Raw genomic sequence first — 26547 nt, 5'->3', positions numbered from 1 at the left:
CCAGGCCTCCTTATTAACTTTAATTTTTTTCAACATAAAATCTGTTTTCCAAGCAAGTTGATAAATAGTCCCTTTCAATTCACAGGCTTGAACTCCATTTTGTGACATAACATATATCCCTACGCACAGTTCTGTTGGCATGATATTAATGGACTAGCACTAAATTTATGGTTTTTCACAGCACTTAGTTTTATTTATTTCTCTCACCTAATATTATCTATCAGCATCAGTCTCTGATCGTGCCTCTACATCTTACTGTTAGTATTTATGTTTCAGATAAATCTTTCATACACTTTGCCAAATTCCCTTCAAAGGAAACCACTAATGAAATCATAATGCTATAGTCTGTATCTCTTGATCAAAACTAATAATTATCCAACTGATATCACATAGATTTATGAAATATATCCAGGTTTCTGAGTTTCTGTTTTCCAGACTCTAAAACCTGAATTCAAAACTTGATTGGACTTGCCTCATGGGGGGAAAAGACAAAATTTAGTTAGGTTTAAGTCAAGATCAAACAATGGGGAATTGGACTGGTTATAATCCATTACCTCTGCAGAGTTTATTTTCCTGTGATCATCTGCTTTTCCTAACCATAGTACCCTCACCACTTTCCAAAGAGGAGCAGAAGATATAATTTCACCATTCCATCTATATGCTTTGTAAAGTTGGAATCAAGAGAAGTGTCATGTCACTTGTTAGACTAAAAAAATACTTCCATACCTGAAAATCTTGTCCTGAATGAGAGAGACAGCACACATGCACAGTTGCATACATAAGGTTCCAGCAGCTCACCCCATTAAGAATACAAGGTGAAAACAGAACTACTTCTGACATCCCTCATTTTGGCCACTTGCATAGTATAATTCTGTTTTTCATGAATCCCCCTTTGAGAACAGATATCTTCTAGCCAATCTCAGTCAATTAATTTGGGATGATGGACAGGCAACACTTTTTAAACATCCAGAGATTCTGAATATTAAAAAAAAACTTTTGAAAATTTCTGGTAGAGATTTAAAATTATGATGCACTAGGTACAATGGTTTGGATCTTTTGCTTTTCCTTAGGATAAAGACAAGAGCACGGACGATCACCTGGATCACCAGATGAACTCAGGATGAGCCCTGTGAGAATGGAGTCTCCGCGGTGCATACAGTGCTTTCGCCAAGGACCAGCTGCAGTTCATCCTGAGCCCGTGTGTGTGGTGGAGCGTCCCTGCCAGGTATTAGAAAGGCGAGGCGTCTTGCGGGGGTCTCCTTAGTGTTTCGACTGTGATGAGCATCACAGTCTGGCTCAGTGCTTCTTCGGTATTAAAAAGGCTGTCTTCATTTTCTGCATTTGTGCAGAGGAGCTTCTCGGTTGGCAGATTTTATTTTATTTTTCTTTCTCCCACCAGCGTTTAAGAACCAATTGGGCAAGAGCACTGTTGCATTATTTCAGAAAAAAATAGTGGGGCACCGTTGTGCTATGGTCTCCTTTTCGAGGCCGGACATTTGTACCTAACTCTAAACGTGACCTTCACAGTCACAGGTGTTTCCTTTCAGTTTGTGTGCTAACTTTTTGCAGTTTGAGCACATTAGTTTTGCGATCTGGAAAGGTTACGGTTTCTGTCTTCTTTCCCTTTCTTGGAAGGCATCGCTGAGCATCGCTGGGCATCGCTAGCCTCTGAGGGAAACTGTAGGACACACTCTCCTACGGTTTGTCAGAACATGGGTCCCAACCGTAGGCTCTGAGGAAGGAGAAGATCGGGGCTCCGAAATCAGTCACACAACCCGCTGCTTGAAGCCCAAAGGAACCGGAGACAAATGCGAAACTGAGCACCCGGTTCGCGGTGGCAAGGGCTCACACAGCACAGGGTCTTTTAATCCGGTATCACGCAGAGACATTTCCGCCGGTCCCTAAATCCGGCGGCGCGTGGACTTTTGGGAAATAGAGTCCGAGGAAGGGTCCCGGGTCTGGAGGAGGGCCCTGGCGGCGGGCTTCCGGCGGCGTTCTGCGCACGCGCGCTTCGCCCTGCGTGCGTGTTCACGCATGCGCCCAGCCGCGGCATCGCCCTGGCTTCCTGTCTGTCCAGGTGACCGCCGCCCTGGTTTTCGGTCTGGGGCCTCCGGTGGCCGGGATCGCGGAGTGTGCGGGGTGCGCGCCGAAGGGCGCAGGCTGGTTGTTCCAAGGTTCCGCCTGAGGCTCTACCGCTACCGCGAGGGCCGAGCCTGAGGCGGAGGGCCGGAGGGTCGGGTAGCAGCAGTGGCGGCAGAGGGGCTGCGCGACCCGGGCCGGCGCTCCGCGGGACGGTGAGTCCTGAGGAGCGGATCTGGGTCCCGGAGGGAGGCGCGGCCTGAAGTTGTGCGTTAAGCCCAGCTCGGACTCCTTAGGCGCTGAAAGGCCTGATGGGGGAGGGCGTAGACCGGGAGCTGCGGCGGCCCACGGGTACCGCTCGCGCCCCGTTGTCCTCGGCAATCGCAGGGTCCAAGCTGTGCAGTTCTAGGAGGGGCAAGCCAGGGCGGTTTCCACCGTCTTAGGCGCTCGGTGGGAGGATCTTTGAGGACACTGTGTACCCGAGGAGCGGACACCGGCCTCATCTGCAATTTCTGTCCGCTCTCCTTTCTCAACTCCCGGACTTCCTTTCCTCCTCCTCCTCGCAGCGCTCCAGATGTCTCCAAGGTGTCTGTAAAGGTCCATCCGCACTGCTGTTCCTTATCGTTTGCCCCACAGTTCTGCCTTTGTAGAGTCTTGCGGTATGTGCAAGAAAAGCCTTTACTGCCTCCTTTGATAGAGGAGGAGATGGTGGGTAATCGACAAAGGTCACCCCGGGTGTTTTGTAGGCACTTCTAGGCCTGTGTTCAAGTTACAGTACATCTTTTAAATAGGATATCCTTTTTGAGCAGGCCACTCACATTTATACAATTAAAGTCCCAACCATGGTGACTGTATTCCTTTTTTCAGAGAAGTCTATGAATTTTCTGATCTTCAGTAGTTTAAAAAGTTAGAAAGTAAATGAGTGTTGTATAGCAGAATTCCTTTTTTAGCTTACGTTTAAGGATAGCAGATTATTTCAATTACATTTGATGTTAATTCACACTCATTCACCACATTATGTGGTTTGCCGACATGCAGGTGAACACCATCCTGACCATTCTCCAATCCCTTTTGAAGGTCAATTAGGATAGTCTTCCATGGAGTGTCCCCAGAACTTTTTGGGTAGGTTTTTAAGCAGGAGATTCCTGCTGTGTCAGGTCAGATCACTGGTAACAACATTGCTTGCATTTTTCTTCCCCAGATTCACCTTTGCTTTCACAATCCTCCATATTTTTCCAAGAGCAGCAGAACATGAGTAAATCCCTGGTGAGTTTTTCTGTTCATGTGTTTATTCTGTCCTTTTATTTACAGTACTTATGAGGCAAATAAGAGTTCAAACTTTAAAATGTGAAAATAGAAATAGTCAAGATATGGTCAAAACAGTAGCATTCAGCATCCAGCAATTTGCCATATTCACATGTGTAGATAGCATGATCCCTGAAGAGTCCTTAAAACCAGAGTACATTTGTGTCTTCTGTGTTTGGTTTTCATAGCAAGTAATTGTAAATATCATACATTCCTTGACTTACATTGACCATAAGTGAGATGTTTCATTTTTCGTGGATTTTAAGGATTTCTTTGATGTAATTCCAAATAGTCTTCCCAAATAACAACCCTTAAGCCACTACCACTGATATCTTACTTTTCCATCATGTGAGCAGACAGTATAATGCCCAGGAAGGACTCTGCACACATGATCTTTCTGGTGACTAAAACCTTGCCCTGTGGACATTTTGCTCCATGCAGGGATAAAGCCTGGATCAGCTAAAGGAATGCCTCACCCTTAAGTGAGTCTAAGTATTTCTGTGCTAGTTGATCTGGATGAACAGCAGGCAGTGCAGTAGGAATCTGTGGCAGAGGTGTCCTTATTTCCCATTCCCATTTTATCCTGCCTCCCAGTCTCCATTCTGTCCCTGACGCTTCCCTGATCCTGTTCTGGTTAAGGTTTCCAGTGACCTCATGTACACTTGGGTGTTTCTAACATACTAAGTGGCTAAATGCCATCCTTGTCTTACACCACTCTGCACTATCCTCTGTCATTTTCTGTCCCATTTCTCTCGTTGCCCTCTTCCTGCATCTCAGGAGTTCTCCTGCCTTCTTTATAGATTGTTCTTTTGCTTTTAGTTCATGACTCTCCTTAACGTCTGTCTGATCTCACTGTCCTGTGCTGTAACTACCAGCTGCATGTTGGTTCCCGTAAGGGGATCAGGTGCCTTTGTCTAGCCGCCTATAGAGCATCTCCATGGTGTATGTGCGGAGGACACCTCAAGCTAATAAATGCGTTGGATCCCAAAATCATCCTTTTTGGCCTCTCTCTTTGTCTCCTTTTCTTGTCCCTAGTCTTTCACTGTTGCATTGTCCAACTTGTGACCCTGTTCAGAAAAATGGAATCCTTTTAATTCCTCCATTCTCTGTTGCCACGTGCAGTTGTTCAAGTTTGCTAATGTTATATTCCAAGTGATTTTATCCTTTCCCCTTACTCTCTCCCTGCCACCGTTATCACATTTTGGCGGGGGGGGGGGGGGGGTGTTTTTGTTCTTGTACTCTTGCAGAAACTCCCTTTCTCTGCTGCTACTTCTTTCCTTCACTAGCTCACGTGCATTTTCTGCCTTGAATATTTCTTCTGAAACCTTCATTTGATCAGGCTGTGCTCATGTGGAAAGCTCTTCAGAGACTTCCCTGAGTGCCTGGGAAAACAACGTTGTTAAACTGGGAATGGGGAAATGGTGGGAAAATCCAGTTTGAGAAAATTAGGTTTTAGCCATTTTGAATTGGCTCTGTTAGCATGAGGTAAAGTGCAGTGCCAAGAGGGCAGGACATGTGTTGGGACTTCAGGATACAGATTGAGCTGGGAGTCAGCATGGAAAGCTATGTTAGGTGGTGGACGAGAGGTTGAGCCCGGGACTCTCACATGTGCAGAGTCTGCTACTGAAGAAGGAACTGGGTGGGGCAACAATGAGCATCAGGAGCATGACGTGTCAGAAGCCAGGGAAATGAAAGTTTTGGTGGGGTGGGGGAGCAACTATGTCAAATGCTGTTCTTAGCCAAGCCCAAGGATAATCATGGGATTCAGTCCTGGGGATGTCCTTTGATTCCTTGAGGATTTATTTAGCTGAATCTGGAGGGGTTTAAGAGAGAGTGGTAGAATGGGATTTGGTCTATTCCTGGTTTTGGGGGGAGGTGGAGGGGATTTGGACTCAGAATTTTTGGGGAAAAGAGAAATGGGCCAGTAGCTAAAGTAGGAGTTGAGGTCAAAATAGAACTTTTGTTTGTTGTTTTGTTTTGATGGGAGGAATAAGAAAGGGTATGATGCACTGAAAAAGAAAAATCTTTGATGCATGTGGGAGAGGGGTGCGTGGCTGGAGGGGCGGTCCATGATTCAGTGAGAGCGGACATTTTGCAGGCTTGGGCTGCAGGAGTGCCAGGGAGTAATCGTTGTGGCGGGGAGTAGGATGTGACATTCCTGCATGTTTCTGTCTTCTGGGAATTAGCTCGTGAGCTGAGAGTGAGGGTGAGGCTTCAGATTTGGGGAGAGAGCAGCCCCAGACTGAGGGAGCACATGGGCTCAGCCAGCTGACATCCTGGTGTCTTTCTTCCCTTCTCTGAAAGGTCGTCTCATTTCTTACAGTGTGGATGTAATATGCTCTTTGCGTGTGCCTGTCATTGCCTGGTGCTTCTCAGCTGGATGCTGTGGAAACCAGTCCTGTCCTCAGAGACTTTTTCTCCTCAGGTGCCTGAAGGATTTCCAAAGGCAACTTACTGCTTGCCTGGGCCTGCTTTTCTGGCCCTTTTCCTCATCCAGTATTTTGTCTGTTGACTTCAGCTTTGAGGATGGGGTTGTAAGAGGCACTTCTTAGCCCTGAGGAGCCCAGATGTTCCTTGGAGAAATAATCTACAGAGTAATTGGGAGTAGTAAAGTGGGGGGGGGGGGGTCCGTGCTCAATGCCTGGGAAACTGGAGTGATAACAAAGCAGAAGTCATGTTTTAATGTGTTGTCAAGGTGTCGTTTCTGTTATTCACTGAGGGGAAAGACTCTGGATGAGGAGGGATTTCTGTGGTGCCAGTGTAATCAGGCTTTGAGGGGTCGTAGAGGTTGGTGAGGGTGCTCAGGAGACTGCATGGGGAGCCTGAGCAAAGCTCCCAGAGGACCAGTAACAGGCTACACTCCATTAAGGTACAGTGAGAGCCAAGAGTGGAGATAGATACTGAGACTGACCAAAGAGCTTACAGTGCTGTGCCAGGTTCGGGTTTCATCCTTTGTAGAATTTGAAACCTTTTAATTAGGAAAGCAAGTCATCTGATAAAAGGATGTAACAAATAGGCTGAGATGTGTAAAGGATGCCACGCAGGAGGTTCGGGGGGCAGCCCACAAGGGGACTCAGGTTTCCAACTGAGATGCCAGATGGGGAATATGACAGTGTTTCCACTGACCCTGGGCCCAGGTATGTCGATGTGGTGAGAGAGGCCATATATTTAATACTTCATTATTTCATAAAGTGAGCCAGGCACAGTGCTGTGGTGCAGGCCTGTAGTCCGAGCTATTCCAAAGGCATCCGGTTCAGATTTTGACAAAATGGGTAATGAGTTGTCCCCTGTCCACCATCAGTTTCATGCAGAGCAGTTACACTGCCCTAAAATCCTATGTCCCAGCTCTTTATCACTGCCTTACTCCCACCTTCAACTCCTGGCAGCCACTAATCTTTTTATTATCTCTATGTTGTTGTCCCTTGTGGAATGTCAATTCATAGAACCGTGCAGAGCCTTTTCAGACTTGCCCATTTATGTAACATGCCTATTTATATCATCGATACAGATCTTTATTATGAGATTATTTTATTTTGCTTTTTTCTTATTGACTAAGTACTCTTGGATGTTTATCAGTTTTTCCAGTTTGGTCATGTTGGTAAACATTTGCTTCCAAGTTGATTCATCTTTCTATTTCATTTTCCAGCATTAACATATATTCTTAAATATTTTAAGTTTGAGAAATGGAGTACTTCATGTTTTTTAACATTTCTCAGAATGAGAAAACTTGCATGGATGGGCTTCCCAGGTCCAGAGCATCCTCTCCTTTGGTGCTCTGTGCAGCTGCTTAAACAGGTGACATCAGAAGTGGGAGTGGGAAGGGTTTGTCTTGTGGTTCTCATTTCTGGAATTCTTGACTTTCCCTGCCATCTCGAGAGTGCTGCATGCAATATATTCCTTGGATAGGCTGTAGGTGTACTGACTGGCTCACTCTCGAGTCTGCAAATCTGTGAATGTCTGTCATGACAGACATGAGTCCTAGGGGACTCATGTTGGTTGGGTAGAAACCCTAGTCTGCAGTCCTTTGGCCTTGGGAGGGTCTAACTGTTCTCTGTTTACCCATCTAGTTCTCATTGATGCACATGAGATCACTGACCTTTCGAGGCAACCAAGCAAACAGGCCATTTGTTGAAGTTCTCTTGGTTTTTTTTTTCATTTTGCAGTCTTGAGGTATATGCATTTTCTCATTTTATTTAATGGAGTTCCAGTGCTTCACCTTGAACTCCTATCCTCCCCAGCCACTCATGGAAGGAGTCTCAAAGAGGTAAGAAGAAGGCTCCTTCCCTGCAGCAGTGGAGGACAGCACTGCCTGCACTGAAACCCAACTCTGGGGAAGTTGTGCATTGAGAAGTTCACAAAATTATCCTTACTCTCAGGCCCAGTGCTCAGGCTTTGTTGAAAACGTTATCCAGTCCCGAGTTCTATTATTATAAAACTGTCTCTGGAATATTGTCTCTACTGTGCACTTTTCCTTTGAGATGGAGTTTCATGGTCTTTCCTGGGCTCTAGGGAGCCTCCTGCCTCAGCCTCCCAAGTGGCTGCAAAACAGGCATGCATACCCAGTTCTACTGAGCAGTCATTAGATTGTACCCTTGTCCTATAAAACTGACCTGAAGCCCTTAAATACTACAGTTCTGATTGTTTTTAACAAATGGTTGTGCAGGTTTATTGAAACCCATTTTCTCAAAGTTATTCCTTATAAAACTTCTTGTTTCATGCCAGAGTAGAAACAGTGAAATTTTCTCTTATTCCCTTTGTGGAGAAAAGTGAACTCAGGCAAATGATTGAAAACCATCATCAAATAAAAAACTACTTGGAACATTCATGAGAATGCTATTTTCCAATAGTGACAGTGTGTGCATGTTTTGTACGTTCAAAACAGCAGAAACTCTTTTAATTTTTTCATCTTGTACTGTTTCCCCCATAAGGCAAAGTTATAAGCAATTTTTTTAAAAAACAAAAAAGCAAATTGAGAGAATAAGATGCAAATGAGTCTTTATACATTAATATTTGACTGTTTCCTCATTAATATTTGACTGTTTCTTCATGCCCTGTTCCCTCAGTCTCTTGGCATTTTTGATGACTTTTAATATACCAGGACTTTGGTGACCGATGTAGTTGACTTTTTTTGACCCCAGAATAGCCTTCCTTCCCTCAGTTAGCATTCCTTATTAATTACGTAATCACTCACTTATTCATTCATAAATGCAAGTACTCTCCTAAATACTGAAATATTCCTTCTTAAGCTTGCTTTAGAGTCCTTTAGTGGGAAAGACTCAAATAAGATCTATAGAGGAGATGTCTGAATGGAATGGTATGTTTATTTATTTATTGGTACTAGGGATTGGAACCTAGTGGTACTTTACCATTGAACTGTATCCCAGTCCTTTTTATTTTGAGACAGGGTGTAAGTTGCTAAGGCTGGCCTTGGACTTGATCCTCTTGCCTCAACCTCCCTTCTTGCTGGTATTATTGGCATGTACCACCATACTGAGTTTGGTGTGTTTATTTTAAGTGTGTTTTTGGTAAATTGCATGTCCCTAGGATATTTTTACCACAAGAACTGTTCTGGTTTAGAAGAGATTCTATCAGTTCACACTTATTGTAGTTATAGGTATATATGGTCTCATTACATATACTGTGTATTTATAAGACTCTGATTTTCTTTCCTCAATATTCGTGAGTTGATGACTTCTCCACATTTCCCCTCTTCTCCTTAATAGTGGTTTGAAGGCATTGTGCTGGCCACATGATGACCTCATGCCTGTTGTTACCCAATCCACAGGGACTGTATTGGTAAATATCAGGTGGATAATTAAATAGGGATCCATCTCTGGAGTAAATGAAATCAGTCTTACTTTTCTAAAAAATGAGTAAGTTGTTACCACTCAGTAAGGTAGTGATGCAAACTCTGGGCCCTGTGGGTCCTCATCTTGGTGGCCCCAAGTCAAGTCTGGTGATTCCTGGATGGAATATGGGCAGAGCTTCTGGAAGTCATGCTTTGCTTTCCATCACCTACTGGGCAGGCATGTCATAGGTCAGTCTGACTGGGGCAGGCCCACTTCTATTACCGTGCATCCCATCTGCAGTTGAGCTTTCTCTGTGCTGACCACCCTCCACCTTTCTAGGCCCCTGAACCTGGTGCCTGGATACCCCAGCAAATGGAACTGACCTGCTAGCAGGACCTTTCCTGCCCTTGTGAATGGTTGCACATGGAGAAGCCAAAACATTCAGAGACATCAGAAGTTTAGCACTGTCCTCCCACATGGCCCATGAGCATGATAAAGCATTTCCTTTCCCATCTTTCATATAACTTCTTGAGTTTTATGAAATCATCAGGAACTTCATTTTTCCTGTTTTATAATCCTTTCTTGGCAAGTGCATAAAACTTAATGGTGACATAAAAGTGGTAAGATAGGCAGTAGACATCATTGATAGGTCCACATGGTGTCCACAAAGCTGCATTAAGTGTTTTCCATGGAGTTCCTATTTCCTGCTGATGTTACAGTATGTGATTGCACCATATTATCTTGTTGTAGAGGTAATGATAATAAAGGAAGCAGTTAAAGTGCTGGTGTGAGTTTTCGTGAGGGGGACAGTTTATTCAGAGGATACACATTTAAAGTCGGTTTCCAGGTATGCTATTTGTCCTTTCTCAGAAATGTGCTTCTATCCTAGATTGTGTAAATAGGAAGAAAGGAAATTGATGGTTCCCAGCTGGGAATTGGGGGGCAACCAAGTCATTACTGATACTGTGTGTTTTCCTGCAGTGAAAGACAAAACTAGAACATATGTTGCCAGGCTTGCTTATTGCTTTTGGTGATTGTGGCAAATACTGCAGAGTGGTTCCAGAAGATTAGAGGAACAGGCTTGGACAGGAATAGCAGTTGTATTTCAGGTGTGGTGAGTTTAAGATCTGGGACATAGGTACCTGCCTGGAGTTTAGGATAGAGGCCTGAACTGGTGATATAAGTTTGAGAAGTGTCATTAGCCAAGAATTAAATTAAATTAGCCAAGAAGCTGGGCAGGCTCACCATCACAGGAGCAGGTGCAGATAAAAAGAGTAAAAGACCAAAGACTGAGCCCTAGGGCCCTCCAACTTTAGGATTATTTAAAGGAGAGAGGAACCAGCAGAAGAGATAGAAAAGGAATGGCCAGGAAGGTTAGGGGAGAACTAACATTGTTTTTGTTCTGGGGACAAAATGAAGAGTATTCAGATGAGTATAGCATAGTGCATCCTGGAATTTTCAGACCTGTATCCCTGTGCCTGCTAGTTTTAGTTTCCCCAATAGCCAGGGTTTTTCCTGGCTCACAGTGCAAGCCCAGCATTTTCTTTTTCTTAGTGAATATGAATGAGCCCCATAGCACTATATTTCTGATACGCATATTTTCCTTCCACAGCCTATAACATAAAATAAGGTATACAATGTTCAGTGAGCTTGAGAAGATCTTTTCTCTGTGTACCTTTTCCATGCCACTCAATTCCAATCATGGTACCACTGCAGGGGCCAGTGTCATTCAAGGATGTGGCTGTGGACTTCACCCAGGACGAATGGCAGCAGCTGGACCCTGAAGAGAAGATGACATACAGGGATGTGATGCTGGAGAACTACAGCAACCTCGTTTCTGTGGGTGAGGACAGCTTACTAAAGTACATGGGATTTCTCTGATTTGATGGCTTTAACTTTGAGTTGGATGGGACAAATGTGAGTAGTATTTTTGGCACCAGGCAGGGCTTTGTGGTCTCGACCTTCCCAGTGAAAGAGTCTGATTTTAATAAAACACCAGGGCACTTTGTTGTGCAGCTGGCACAGCAGCATTTGCCCCGCATGATAGAGACCCTACAGCTAAGCAGCCAGGTTCAAGTTCTCTTTCATTTCTCATTAACAGGGTATCACATAATCAAACCGGATGTTATCATCAAGTTGGAGCAAGGAGAAGAGCCATGGATAGTAGAAGGAGAATTCCCACCTCAAAGCTATCCAGGTGTGTTAGTGGAGGCAGAGAGGAGATTGGTAATGGGGGAGTTTCTCTCCCAGGGACTTTCTAATGGTCCCAAACCTTTTAGAAATGACTAGTTACTTTTATGCTGTAGGTACCTGACTCTCTCTCCCTAAGACTCCTTCCTTTCTCATGGAAATGTATGTCTACAGAGCTTTGCCCTGCTTACTGTTGCCCAGATCAAAAGTCAACCCCTTCCTTCTTCCTCTTAAACCTTGGGTCTTTGCTGAATCTTCTAGCATTTTCAGTAACCCATTATCATAGATTCCTTTTGTTTTTAGATATTCTTAAGGCTGTTATCAAAAAATGACATGTGACTCTTACGTTCTTACTACCTTCCTGTTTTAAGTGTTTTTATTTTCTTTGCTGTGAAATGCTTCAGACTTATTACTATCCTGTTTCACTTTTTACTTCTTTCCTTGAGGTCAGATGCCAAAATCCCTACCTGTGCCTAAACCAGTAGATTCCATCCACCTTCATTGGTATATACGTTATACTTTATTGGATGGTGCTGATCATTCCTGAAATTTAGCCCTCCTGGAGTTTGGTAATAGTAGTACCTGGGACTCCCTCTTTTCCTAAGTGCTCATTTTTGTCTTGACACTTATTTACTGTTATTCCTAATGCCTAATGCCTTGAATAACATTGGTGTTGTAGCAGATACTTAATAGGTATTTACATACATAAATTACATTTGATTTATTTGTCCTTCCACTTCCTCCAGAAATGTCTCTGAAGGATCTGTTTCCACCTGCTGTGTTTTCCCTGTTTCATGAGGTCCTCAAAAGGTCTTCATCTAAGTCTGTCAGGTTTTTATTTGTTGTTTGTTTTTATGCTGCTCACACCAGGGTTGACATCTTTGCTGCTCTTCTGCAGAACACTGTTCTGCAGGCCACGTGTTTTCTGTTCAGAGCAGTGCAGAGCTTCTCTCATTCTACCATGTCTGAAAATGACCATGATCTCTTTTAAATTATAATTACTCAGCACCTTTCCCTCTCCCCTTATTTACTAAATTACACTATTATTCTCTTTCCCCATGGTGGCCCCTTTGGACTCACTAAAAATACCCATTTGTCACCAGCTGTTACTGATCTGGCCAGGATGAGTTGACTGGGTTTTGTCCCTTGTGAGATGTATTAATTTATCCTTTGAATGTTCTGTTTCCTTTGCCTTATGTAAACACTTATATTGCTGTGAATCCTAATTGGATTTCAAGATGTCTTCATCTGAAGTCTCCAGTTATCTTATCACCAGCCTTACAAGCAAACGTGCTCTATCCATTATGATTTCTTGTCTTTCAAGGATCCCCACAGTATTGGCCCTGTGTTGCCTAGAGGAAGTAATTTCCCCACTCACACACTAAACTCATTCTGTCTGTGCTCCTGACATCTTCTCTTCATGAGATTTTCATCCCTGCAGCTTCACACTTCACTAGGGTGGCTCTCCTTCGCCAGGTGACGTGTTCTTAGTGTTTGTCTGGGTTTGAATTTTCTACCCATTTGAAGTTTGGTTCCTTCCCACCTCTTATTATTCCAGTCTTTTCCTTCTCCCAACTTTAGTTCAACCAAAAAACAACAAAAAGTCTATCTGATCAAGTAGTCTGTAATCCAATAAGATATATATTTTGTTTGAGCTTTTTTGGTGTTCTGGATTATAATCCTATAAAGAAAATGGCATGTTTTCCCTCAATACAGTATGTAACATAGAGTAGACATTGGTTTCTTTAATTTTTCTGAGGAACCATCTAGGTCAAAGAACTTTCTTATCCATCCATTCAAAAATAATTTATAGGCAGTTATTTCTAAGGATGCATGCTGAGTCACATCCCCTTATATTTTAAGTACTAGAAAAGTATCTCTGTGATTCAAATTAAAGAACTTCTATGATTCTGTTCAAGGATAGAAAGCCTTTAAAGATAGGCTGTGAGTGGATAAAGCAAGAAGTCAAGTAAAGAGGGAAGCAATAAGAGCAGAGACCTGTGGCTACAGATGTGGCACCACAGCAGTCTTAAAATAAGTAGAGACACTGAGATCATGATCAGTCTCTCCCAGCCTGCATGTCATGACAGTTTGTAAAGTGCTGGTCACCTCCTCCAAAGCAAATCCCTGCTTAGGTGTGTCTTATCACCCTCTTCATCCAACAAGCAAACTTGGCTTTCCTGGAACAGAATATTAGTGACAACTCATCCTAGCCATTGTGAATCTAGGTGGTAAAAAGTATCATCAGATTTTTTTTTTTTTTTTTTTTTTAACCATTTTATCTGTTAATGAGCAGTAGATTCAGGGAAGCTGTAGGTTTGGGAGAATACAGTTGATATGGCTTCACTTGATATGGATGATAGCAAGTACACTAGTTAGGTTCGTTCCAGAATTTGTTAGATAAGTTTAAAAAAAAATTGAAAACCACTGTTATAAAAACAGGCTGAGAGATCTGATGCTTAAGGTTTGTACACTAACTTAAACTTGGGTGGGGAAGCATTCACACTCAATTAGGTGATGGCAAAATGTCAGGAGCAGGACTGGTTTAAGGAAATTGTTAAGAGATTGAAAGTAGGAAAAATAATTGCTCAACTTATTGAGCATGTGTTTTGTGCCTGTTCTGAGCACTTCCTTAACTCTAGCAATCCCACAACAACCCTTGAGGCAGGGGCCATCATCTCCAGGTGACAGGTGGGGATACTAACTATGGAGGCCATTAACCAGCTCACCTAGGTCATCTCACCAGAGTTCAGGTAAGACAGTCCAAATAGGAACAAAAGGAATTTTGTGGCCAGAATGAGTTCAGTATTAAATCAGCATTGTTAGAATATTTAGAAATCTAAACTTTTGGAAAGGTGGCATGCCCTGTGGACCATTTTTATGCTTCCTGGGGTCAAGGATGTTCCAGAACTCTCCTTTCCAGTGAAGCTGAGTTAGAGGGAAAACGCTGGTTATAGGTTCTAGACATGAGGACATTTAGATGTAAATTTATGTAGCACTATTGTGTGGGATGGAGGGGGAAAGGCAAAGTAAGGATTTAGGGCAGTGACAAAAACCTTAGAATAAGGTGAATAATGTCTTAGACCGTAATCCATCTCTCCCAGCATGACAGGAAGTGATATGGAGTAAAGTGCTCATCCACCTCCAAACTGAATCCCTGCTTGGATATAGCTTGTGACCCTCCTTGTTCAGCAGAGTTCCTTGCTACCTGTCTGTTCACCCTGTTTGTTCTGAATCCTTTCATATTTGTCAGCCATTCATCCAAAGTCCTTTTTCTGCCAGTCATTGCTGTGTCTGTATTTTACCTTCTGTACCTAGTTTTGAACAAAATACAGAGTAGCAAAGATCAAAGGTGCTCTGTTTTTGCAAGTTTACTTCATTTCTCCACCACTTTGTAGTGTGTTTGTCTGTTATTCCAAACAAAAGAATGAGGGGGGGAAAGTAGTTGGAATTTTATCCATCTGTCCATGAAGCTAGCACCTACCCTCAGTAAGGTGCTGTGTGCCAGACTCATTCCATATTTCATGTAGGAAGATGTACAAAAGTTGGTTCATTTTGCCTCTTTTTAGATGAGGTCTGGCAAGTGGAAGACCCGTTGGACAAACTCCAGGAAGATGAAGATATGGTTTTTATCAACAAAACCCTGGGTGAAGAGAGAGGTAATGTTTCTGGTAAAGCTTTTAATGTAGAAATAAACCCTGTTCCTTCAAGAAAAATAGCATCTAAATGTGACTCATGTGAAAAGAGTTTAACATCTGTTTCGGAGTATATCAGTAGTGATGGAAGTTATGCAAGAATGAAACCCAGTGAATGTAGTGGATGTGGGAAGTCACTTTTCCACATTAAGCTTGAGAAAACTCATCCAGGAGATGAATCTTATGAATTTAATCAAAATGGAGAAGCATATGCTCTAAGTGAAGAAAATATTTATCAAAAAATTCATATTTTGGAGAAACCCTTTGAATACATCGAATGCCAGAAAGCCTTCCAAAAGGATACAGTTTTTGTTAATCACATGGAGGAGAAACCCTATAATTGGAATGAATCTGAAATAGCCTTTCTCCAGATGTCAGACCTCAGTGTTCATCAGAGGTCTCACATGGAAATGAAGCCCTATGAATGCCGAGAGTGTGGAAAATCCTTCTGTAAAAAGTCCAAATTCATTATACACCAGAGGACTCACACAGGAGAGAAACCTTATAAATGTAACCAGTGTGGGAAGTCTTTCTGCCAGAAGGGAACTCTCACTGTACACCAGAGAACCCACACAGGGGAGAAGCCTTATGAATGTAATGAATGTGGGAAAAACTTCTACCAGAAGTTACACCTCATTCAACACCAGAGAACTCACTCAGGAGAGAAGCCCTATGAATGTAGTTATTGTGGAAAATCCTTTTGCCAGAAGACACATCTCACACAACACCAGAGAACACATTCCGGAGAGAGGCCCTATGTTTGTCACGACTGTGGAAAGACCTTCTCCCAGAAGTCAGCACTTAATGATCACCAGAAAATTCACACAGGTGTGAAACTCTACAAGTGCAGTGAATGTGGGAAATGCTTCTGTCGCAAGTCTACTCTCACAACCCACCTGAGGACGCACACAGGAGAGAAGCCCTATGAATGCAATGAGTGTGGGAAGTTCTTCTCAAGGTTATCCTATCTAACTGTGCATTACAGAACTCATTCAGGAGAGAAGCCCTATGAATGTACTGAATGTGGGAAAACCTTCTATCTGAATTCAGCCCTCATGAGACATCAGAGAGTACACACAGGAGAAAAACCTTATGAATGTAATGAGTGTGGAAAACTGTTCTCCCAGCTGTCGTACCTCACCATACACCATAGAACTCATTCAGGAGTGAAACCCTATGAATGTAGTGAATGTGGAAAAACCTTCTACCAGAATTCAGCCCTTTGTAGACATCGGAGAATACACAGAGGAGAGAAGCCCTATGAATGTTACATATGTGGAAAGTTCTTCTCTCAGATGTCATACCTCACTATACATCATAGAATTCATTCAGGAGAAAAACCCTATGAATGTAGCGAATGTGGGAAAACCTTCTGTCAGAATTCAGCCCTTAATAGACATCAGAGAACACACACAGGAGAGAAAGCCTATGAATGTTATGAATGTGGGAAGTGTTTCTCTCAGATGTCATATCTCACCATACATCATCGAATCCATTCTGGAGAGAAACCATTTGAATGTAACGAATGTGGGAAAGCCTTCTCTCGGATGTCATACCTCACTGTGCATTACAGAACCCATTCAGGGGAAAAGCCCTATGAATGTACTGAATGTGGGAAAAAATTCTACCACAAATCAGCATTCAACAGCCATCAAAGAATTCATAGGAGAGGGAATATGAACATAGTTGATGTGGGAAGGCTTCTCTGAAGTTTTTACCTCAGACAACCTTCCAATATAGTAGACAAAAAACTCATACATGAAGTCAGATGCCCTCTGTTTGCATGTGTTCCATATCTATGGATTCAACCAACTGAAAATATTTGGGAAAATAATTGCATCTGTTCTGAACACTGACTTTTTTCTTGTCATTATTCCCTAAAGAATACAGTGTAACAACTATTTACTTGACAGGATTTAAAGTATATGGGGAGGAGTATGTAAGTAATAGGCAAATACTGTACCATTTTACATAGGGACTTGAGCATCTGAACATTTGGGTATCTGAGGGGATCATGGAACCAACAACCAGCCCTCCCTTCACCCAGCCCCAGATACCCAGGGACCACTGTGCAGGTGAGTGTGGATGAGCCCTTGTGCATAGTCAGATTCATCATCTGAACATTCACAGGGTAGAACTGCAACTGTAACAGGACCAGACGATTCATTAAATACCAGACTATACAGAAATAGAAATGTCAATATTTAGAATATGTGTGTCTCACAATGGATTTGAACTGCTTCACGTATCAGGGAATTTCAACAGTTTAAGGAATGTGGAAAACGTACTCCTTTGCAAAATGTTAATGCATAAAGATATGTTTCTGATATAATAAACTTTTTGTAAACAATTTAAACAAAAACAGAAGATATCTGCTGTGAATAAAAGTACTCTATTTGTAAATAGAAATGTAAAAATATTGGGTTAGCAAGCCTACTCTGCATTAAACTAATGTAAACAATTCCTGAGGAACAATAGGATTTAGGGGCTTTTTGTTTGTTTTTACTATGTTACATTATAGGAATTGTTGTTCAGTGTGAATCCTGTTTGGAAAAACATTGTCTCCTTATTAATTTGTAAAACCCAGGGTAAGGTTGTCCACTCTAAATAGCATCACAATGTTAATATCTTAATATGCATTTTCAGTGAGATAGTACTTGGTAGGTATAAAGTATGTGCTTCCCGTCATTTACAAACACACTTGATTGTTGTTAATGAACTGTATCATCCATAAAGAAGCCAATTTTTATGTTTTCACCTATAGATAAGTCAGCAAAGAAGATAGATCTAGACGTATAAAATAGAAAACTCTGCATCGGTAATTTTAAATTGTTAAGCCAGAAGTCTCCAGGAGTGACAAAGAGAACTTACTGCATTCTGTAGAATAAAAAAAAAGGGGGGGAAGGGTACTTAAAATATTCCCATTCTGTTTTTCATCTATTTTTCATTCAGATGCTTACATAAGTGTATGTAGAGCACAAATGCTGTGTAACATAGGAATTAGCTGTCTTTTTATGATAGTGTTTGTGAATGTTGAGCTCTGCTCCTTCGCACTACTGAAGGAATTGAGAACATAGTAATTGAGGTTTGTGGCAGACATCGAGTGACTCCCCATCACTCTCTCCTTACTCTTCGCAGGCAGAATTGGGGTATCCATTCATCCTCACAGGATAGGAGATAAATCCTGATTAGTTTCAGTCAGTGATGATAATGCCAGCAATTGGTTTAGAGTGGTCCTAGAATCAGTCCAGATAAAGGAGGTATCTGACTGGTGGTTTCTGGAAAAGATTTTCTCAGGTTCAAGGAAAGCAAGGTGAAGTGGAGTCTTTGGTCAGCATCACCTTCTCTGGATCTGGTGCCTGGTACCATCTTTCAACAGTGGATTATAGTTTAATTCTGACCAGAAAGATTGGAAGAACCTGGGACCTGGATGGTGTCACTGAGCCAGGGAACCAGCGGGCCTTGTGACCACTCCATGTCTGGACTGTTTGTTTTGTGAAAGACTAAATTTATTTTTTAAGCCAATTGACTCAGAATGCTCAGTTACTAATAATTGAAGACATTATAACTGATACAGAGTTACACTTTTATAGGAGTTATGCGATTCAGAAGTGGACTTTAATCACTTATTTTGAGGTGTTGATAAAGAGATTTATTTCCTATAAATTTTGATGTAAATAGTTTGGGAGCATTGGATATCAACTTGAAACAAATGTGTCTGCTTCCTTGAACTCTTAACATTGACCTGCAGAATTAACCTTTGGAACCTGACATAACTCAGGTGCGCCTCCATTTTCTAATATGTGAAATGAATTTTGCTTTAGGTCATTTAATTTTTATTATTCATGGATCATTGCCAAATTAGTTGGCAATATATGGTGTGAGGTAAGGATCTAATTTTGCTTTCAAATGATTATCTGCCAGGTAGCCTGTATCATTTGAATAATTGACCCTTTTACACCATTGAACTGAAATGCCATATTTTTCACGTGTGACACTCACACATCACTCCTGTTTTGTTGCTCAGCACTTTTTCTCTGTATTTTTCTAGATGATTGTATGCTACGTAACAGGAATTAAAAGTCTGGTAGATTGTACAGTTTAGGGTAGGAACCAAAAGTTGATAGCATATTTGTTGAAATTATATCAAACAAAGGTTTTTCCACCCTGGAATGTCATCATTATAGCTTATTACACAATGTACATTTGACAAAAATAAAGATAAAAATAAAGACATGATATTAATGTCAGAGCCACATTTTATTTGAGACCAAGGTTCATTCTGTCTTCCCTGTGTTTATTCCAGCTCACTGTGCCCAGCTGTGCTGTCCAATCAGGCTCCTCAGAACTATGAACAAGCAACAAGCCCAAATAATAGCAGCTTTCTAGAATACCTCTAGTTAAATAAAATGAAGCCACAAGGAAATGCATATTTAAAATCATGTTCCTTTTTCATTGTGGTAAAGAAACACTAGATAAAAGGTAAATTGCTTTTTCCTTGATTGAATTTAAAGTCTATGCTTCCTGCCAAAGTGATGAACTGGTATGGGCTGTGGCTTGTTTCTGTGGCTCATTACTGGAGATGCCACAGCAGGAAGAACTTAGAGAAGTAAAGACCAGTCACAGATCAGTAATGGCGGAGAGAGAGATGCTGAGGAAAATCTGAATTGTAATCTTTACTCACACTATGCTTTTCTGCCCTATACTTCTTACCCCCACCACCCCTGGACCACATATGAGCTTGGAATTGTACATGAGGTGACAGTCTTCTGTCTTGCCTAAGCCACCTTCCTTGGCAGCCAGTTCAGTACTCACACAGAATTAGCAAAACCTGAACTGTAGCTATTGCTTCTAAAATGCAACATATACATTTCTCCGAAGCCTAGTGATGTGCAAAGTGACTAAATAAAATTAGGTCTTAGGAAGTAAAAGGTATCCACTCAAGATCCTTGTAATATTGCAAGAGTATTAGCAGAATTGTTATCAGTCCTAGTATAAGAACTAGCATGGTTGAAAATACTAGTTTAATTCCTAATGGGATATGTAGAACTTTTTATCTTTAGAAAAACATGTGTCCATATCTTGGTTTCTGGATCTCATCCCCTGCTAAAGGGAACAGAATCAGATTATTCCAGGGCTGAGCGGGCAGGGGAGGGGGCAGCGTGTAGAACATCTGTTGGCACTAGTAAACAAGGAGGTGCTCAAGGATTGAAGGGAGGTGACATTACCATGGATGGCAGAGCAGGGAAGTTCCCAAGAGGAATAACTGTTGAGCTGACAAAGATAGTATTATCCTCTGCAGAATTATAAACCTTCCAGCCACCAGGAGAAGCCTTGGTAAAGAAGTGGGTTAGGGTTGTGGCAGCACCTTTGTAGCCAGAAGGTGCTGTGGCTGTTTGAAGTACCCACCTACCATGACTTGCACCCCACCCAGAGCATCAGCCAAAAGAATAAGCCAGTGTTCCAGGTTCAAGTTGCAGCAGGGGGAGGAATTATAGCTGTGGGTTTGCCTGTTGGCTGTTGTCTATGAAATCGTCATGAGAGCGTCCCTTGGTTTTGCTAGACTCCAAACAGTGTCTTCCTAGGTAGTTTGCACCTGAAGCATTTAAAGTTACAAGTACTGGCTGCAGCAGCTTGGGGCAAGGAATGCTTGAGAGGAGCAAGAAACAAAAAATGTGAAGAGGAAGAGGATGAAGGGGGAGCTGTGTGGAAGAAGAAGGCTTTTAACAGCTGTCATGTGTCCTGGAAAGTTACACATGGCCAGAGTGGGACACAGCTTAGAATGACTCAAGGAAGGCCCTTTGTTCTCACCTTGAACTCACCTTCAGGCTTTAAGCTGGAAGTGAAGGCCAAGCACTAAAGGGGCCCCCAGCAGACAGCCAAGCTGCAAAAGCTGAGTATTTTTTCCCCTCTTTTCGTACCCCACCCCTACACACTATGGGCTCAGTGATTGTGTCCTTTCCCGCTTTCATATGTTGAAATCCTAACCCCAAAATGATAGTATCAGTAGTTAGGATCTTCCTGAAGTGACTGGGCCAAGGGGTTGGGGCCCTCATGAATGGGATTAGTGACCTTATAAAAGAGACCTCAGAGAGTTAAGAAGTTGGTGGTCTCTGACCCAGAAGAGGGCCCTCACCTGAACTTGACCATGCTGCACCCTGATCTCATACTTCCAGTCTCTAGAGCTGAAAGAAATAAACGTCTGTTGTTTATACACAACCACTGTGATGCTCTGTCACAGCAGCCCAAGGCAGGTGGCTTCTGCTGTCCTACGGCTGCAGCATGTCTACTCTGTGGACATTCCCCTCCATGTGTTGTCACAGGCGTGTTTCTTCAGAGCAGTGTGTGCCATTTTTTTCCTACCTTAAGCCTTAGAAATCAATCAGTTTCACTTTGCCACCTCAGATGGGGCACACACGTGCTCTTTCATTCAAGGTTTGATGAGTGCTTACCATACACCAAGCTGTGTTCCAGGTGCAACTATAACAGTGAGCAGAACAAACACAATTTCAATTATGATAACATAAAAAAAAAAACACTTAGGAATAAACTTCACCAAAGAAATGAAAGTGTTTTTACACTGAAAACTGCAAAACATTGATGAAAGAAACTGAAGATAATACACACAAAAAATACACTGTGTGGATCAGATATTCTGTGTGGGTTAGAATAATTGCTATTGTTAATATTTCATATAACCAATCCAATATACATATTTAACACAATCCCTACCAAGACTCCAATGGTATTCTCCACAGAAGCAGAAAAAATTCTAAAATTCATATAGAACCACACACACAACCTTAACAGCAAAGCAATACTAAGGAAGAAAAACAGGTATCATACATCCTGATTTTAAATTATATTACAATGCTATAATAGCCAAAACAGTACAGTACTGGCATAAAAAGAGAAACAGACCAATGGTATAGGACAGAGCCCAGAAATAAACCCACACATGTATGATGAACTAATTTTCAAGAAGTGCACCAAGAGGACACAATAGGAAAGGGACAGTATGATCAGTTAAGGGTTCCAGGAAAACTGGATGTTCATTCACACGTAAAAGAATTCAGCTGGCCTCTTACCTCACACCATATACAAAACCCAACTTAAAGTTGGTAGAAGACTGAAGTTTAAGACCTGAAACCATAAAAATGCTGGGAGAGAGCAGAGGGAAAGTTCCTTGACATTAGTCTTGGCAATGATTAAGACACATGTATATCACTCCAAAAGTTCATGCTGTAAAAGTTAATATGCAAGTGCATCAAACTAAAAAGCTTCTGCAGAGCAATGGAAGCGGTCAACAAAATGAAAAGGCAACTTATAGACTGGGAAAGGATATTTGCAAATGGCATATCCGATAAGGGGTTAATATCCAAAATATATAAAGAACCCTTACAATTCAACAGCTGAAAAAAAAATTTTCAAAAGGGTCTGGGGTTGTGGTTCAGTGACAGAGTGCTTGCCTAGCATGTGTGACACACTGGGTTTGATTCTCAGCACCACATTTAAAAAAATCAAAGTTATAAAAAAGAATTATTTTGCAAAATGGGGTGGGGGCAAAAGACCTGAACAGACATTTCTCCAAAGAAGACATTAAAATGGCCAACAGATATAAGAAAAAGTACTCAACATCGCTGGTCATCAGGGAAATGATTAAATTCTTTGAGATACCAACTCACACCCACAAGGATGATGATAATAAAAGAAGCCAGGTGTAGTGGTGCACACCAGTAATCCCAGTGGCTCGGAAGGCTGAGGCAGGAGGATCGTGAGTTCAAAGTCAGCCTCGACAACTTACTGAGGCCTTTAGCAACTTAGTTGCTAAATAAACCAACTTAGTCTCTAAATAAAGTATTAAAAAGGGCTGGAACCCCCCTACTAAGGTGTGTCTTTGGTTTCCTGTTTTGGGACACAAAAGAACTGCAAAAAAAGAAGTGTGGATTTGGAAAGGGCTGGGGCCAGCTTGCTCTCAGGTTCAGCATCAATCATTCTACAAAGAAGAAGAAGGGGAAAAAAAAGGGCTGAGGATGTGCCTCGGTGGTTAAGCGTGCCTGGGTTCAATCCCCAGTACAAAAAAAAAAGGGATAGGAAATGTAGGTGAGGGTGTGGAGAAAAGGGAATCCTAGGGCCGACATCGTGGCACACTGGGGTAGGTCTATAGATTAATTATGGAAACCAGTATGGAGAGTCCTAAAGACATTAAAAACAGAACCTCTATATGATCCAGGCATGTCTGGGTGTGTACCTAAAGGAGATGAAGTTACCACCTGATAAACATCTTCACTCCCGTGTTCAGTGCGGTACCGTTCACATTAGCCAAGATATGGAACCAACCTAAATATCCACCAGTGGATGAGTGGACAATATGATATCCACAACATCCTGGCACACTATTGAGCCTTCAAAAAGGAGATGCTGCCATTTGTCACATGGATGGAGGACACCTTTTCAAGTTAAATAAACCAAACGTGAAAGAAAACTATTGCAAGTTCTCGTTTATGTACAAATTATTCTTTTGTTTAAAAAAAGAAGACAAATGGACAGATAGAGAATAAAACAGTGGTCACCAGGGTCAGGGGAAGGGAGGAGGAAATCAGGAGATAAGGGCAAAGAATCAAAGGAGCACATATGTACAATGAACAAGTGTAGGAAGTGGATGTAATAAGATATGAGGACGATGGTTAATAAGGCTGTATTAGGAATTTTTGTTTAGATTTTTTAATCTAATTTTTTAATCTAATTTCTGTGTAATTTTTTGTTAATTACACAGCAGAAGTAACTGTGAAATGATAAGTTACCATCTTACTACATGTGTTTCCCATAACATCATGCTATTGATTCAATAAAACAGAACACCGTGGGGGCTGCAGATACATGGACTCGGGCTAGGGTACGGGAGCTTGGAGAAGAGGATGCAGGGTGAAATCCGGGGAGAGTTGAAGGCTGTGGTCGGAAGGGACTGGAACAAGTATGTCAGATGGTTAAGAGAGGAGGAGAGAAGGTGCTTGGCCAAGGGAGAAGGAAGACAGTGACCGGAGGGACAGGCACATGCACATCAGTGTAGATTCCCTTGGAACATCCTCATTCGTAACTTGCCTCGTTCAGAAAAAGGTAAAAGGTCCCCCATGCAGCCAGCACACAGCTCACGGCACATACAGCCTGTGCCCAAACACAGCCATTCCAAGAGGTGCCCCCGGACCCTGAGGGCACCATACACACCATGCACAGGTGCTGCCCTTGCCTGGTCCCACCTGAAAGGCACTCCTGGCAGCAGGAACCTTCACTCCATCCAAGAGGAAGCACCTGCCCTGTGACCAAAAACACTCATCCTGTGTTCAGGCAGCGGGCAGACTCGGGAGCCTCCCCCCAGCCCATGGCCACTGAAGGCATCATGATCACTGGGTCCAGATGGGACTTGGCAGACAACCAAGAGGAGCCCCTGTCTTCTCACCACAATCCCAGCACCCTACTTGGTTCCTAGGACAGATGACAAGAATAGTGACGTGGAGCTGGAGGTGGTCCAGGACTTGAAGACTTCCTGTGATCTCCGCTGAGCACTGGTGCTTGACCTTGGGGGTGTGGTGAACCCTCTCTTGGGAAACATGCACATACTCCTGCACAGGTGACTCAGAAAAGTGGCTCAGCAGCTTCAGGGACTCCTGGGTCTCCTTAGCAGGTCCTCCGTGAGAAGGGTGCTACTCAGAGGGGCAGGACCATCTGCCCAGGAAGTCTGAGACTATGATCCAGAGAGAAAGGATGGGGCTCCAGGACCCAAGAGGACAGAGAGGGAGGAGCCACCTGCCTGGCTACTACCCTCTGTCCCTTAGGCCACTCACAGGGCCTAAGGCCTGCAGGAAGATCTGGCACCCCATCAGTGTGTAACCACGGCATTGGTGGAGGACAGTGATAGACAGGCAGCTGGTCAGTGTCATTCACTCATGATTGGCTAGTTAGGAAAAGGGAGATGGAGAAACAAAGTTTCAGGACATGACAGAGTTGGCCAGATGTCTGTGAGGTCTAGAACACAGGGGAGATGATGCAGACAACTTTCCAGGCAGAGGCATCTGCTGGCACTTGCTTCAAGATCCTGAGGGTAACAGCTGCCACTTGCCAGGTAAGAGGGCTGAGAAGCCCTAATGAGAAAATCAACTCCTGGAACTCATGAGAGACCACTGATGAGAGAGCCACTCTCTGAGCAAGAGGGACAACTGTGGACTTTGTGTGACTGGAAGCAAATTCTATTATATGTGGGCTGTTGTGTTTATACACATCAGAGGAAGTACTGCTCAGTGGAAAGACATTCAGAAGTGCCTCCAATGTCTGCAAGACAGCCTTCCCACCCCACCTGGAAGCTCTTAGGTAAGTAGATGGGGTAAGAAATAAAGACTTCCAGAGCATTCCAGAGGTCAGGGAAGCTCAGAGGAGATAACTGGAAGAGGAGTTGGCATGGCCCTCAGCAGGTGAGGTTGCTGCTGCTGCTACTGGGAGTGACCAGTGGCCTGTCTGTGGGGGGTCGGGGCTGCTACAGACTGAGCCCTCAGCTTCTCCTGGTGACAGGGAACAAATGGTCCAAATCACCTAGATAAACAGTGGGCCACCTCAGTGGGCAGTTAAGACTAAATTTAAATACAAATCCAACCCCAGTTCCAACAGGCTTTGAGGAGGCCAGGTGAGTCCAGTCTAAAAGTCATCTCTAGGAACAAGAGGAGGAAAAGTCAAGTAATTCTTGAAAAACAGAGCAGAGGGACTTGCTTTTCAGTAGGTACAAAACCATTCTAAAGCAAAAGCAATAAAAACATAACCTTCTTTAGCACAATTAAGAATCAGTCCAGTAAAACAGAACAAAAATCAGCAAAAGCGGTAGCACAAGTGCATCAAGACTGTAAACCCAGCAGGGTGTGGTGGTGTACACCTGTAATCCCAGCAACTCAGGAGGCTGGGGCAGGAAGATCTTAAGTTGGAGACCAGCCTCAGCAACTTAAAGACCTTGTCAAAAATAAAAAATAAAGCAACCCTGAAAAAAAAAAAAAAAAACCCTGCAAAGAAAACCCAGGGTCAAAAGCAAGGAAAATACAGCTCTGCAATCATCTCTCCTCACAAACCCCTCACAAGAACCTGCACTGACCCTCCCTGAGAAACCAAGCCGTACCACATGGTGAGGTGGTTAACTGGTGTCCAGGGCACACAGGCCAGCCCTGGGGGCTCCGCACTTTAGTACAGGATAGGCAGTAATTCAAATCAGAAACCAAAAAGATGTATTCATTAAGTGGCATGAGGAAAACTAACAATTCACTGGGAAAAGACTAGATCCTTAAATCAAGCCAGAGCTTATCTTAAAAGTGGAAAAAGGAGGCTGGGCCTGGGGCACATGACTGTAGGCCCAGCTACTGGCAAGACTGAGGCAGGAGGATGTCTGAGTTCAGGAGTTCAAGACCAGCTTGGGCAGCATAGCAAGACTCTAGGGAAAAGGTCAATGAGTAATT

At 42.9% G+C, this 26547-nt stretch overlaps 2 protein-coding genes across 2 annotated transcripts in view; one reads left to right on the top strand and one right to left on the bottom strand.

The window, feature by feature from the left end:
- RBAK (RB associated KRAB zinc finger) overlaps positions 1 to 26547 on the bottom strand; it is an 89327-nt gene that overhangs the window by 51353 nt on the left and 11427 nt on the right. The gene's annotated exons all lie outside the window — the stretch shown is intronic.
- Positions 1713 to 21555, top strand: LOC306650165 (zinc finger protein 12-like; the record flags this gene model as incomplete). The annotated part of the gene is made up of 7 exons (XM_079121993.1): positions 1713 to 1725; positions 1937 to 2077; positions 3281 to 3345; positions 10890 to 11016; positions 11275 to 11370; positions 14933 to 15022; positions 19365 to 21555. The coding sequence occupies 7 exons, from the start codon at positions 1713 to 1715 to the stop codon at positions 19445 to 19447; spliced, it is 615 nt and encodes a 204-aa protein (XP_078978119.1). The 3' UTR covers positions 19448 to 21555.

Source organism: Sciurus vulgaris (genome assembly GCF_902686455.1).
Source record: "Sciurus vulgaris genome assembly, chromosome: 18".
NCBI lineage: Eukaryota > Metazoa > Chordata > Mammalia > Rodentia > Sciuridae > Sciurus > Sciurus vulgaris.
The sequence above is the reverse complement of the archived record's forward strand: the minus strand, read 5'-3'. Positions and strand labels throughout refer to the sequence as shown.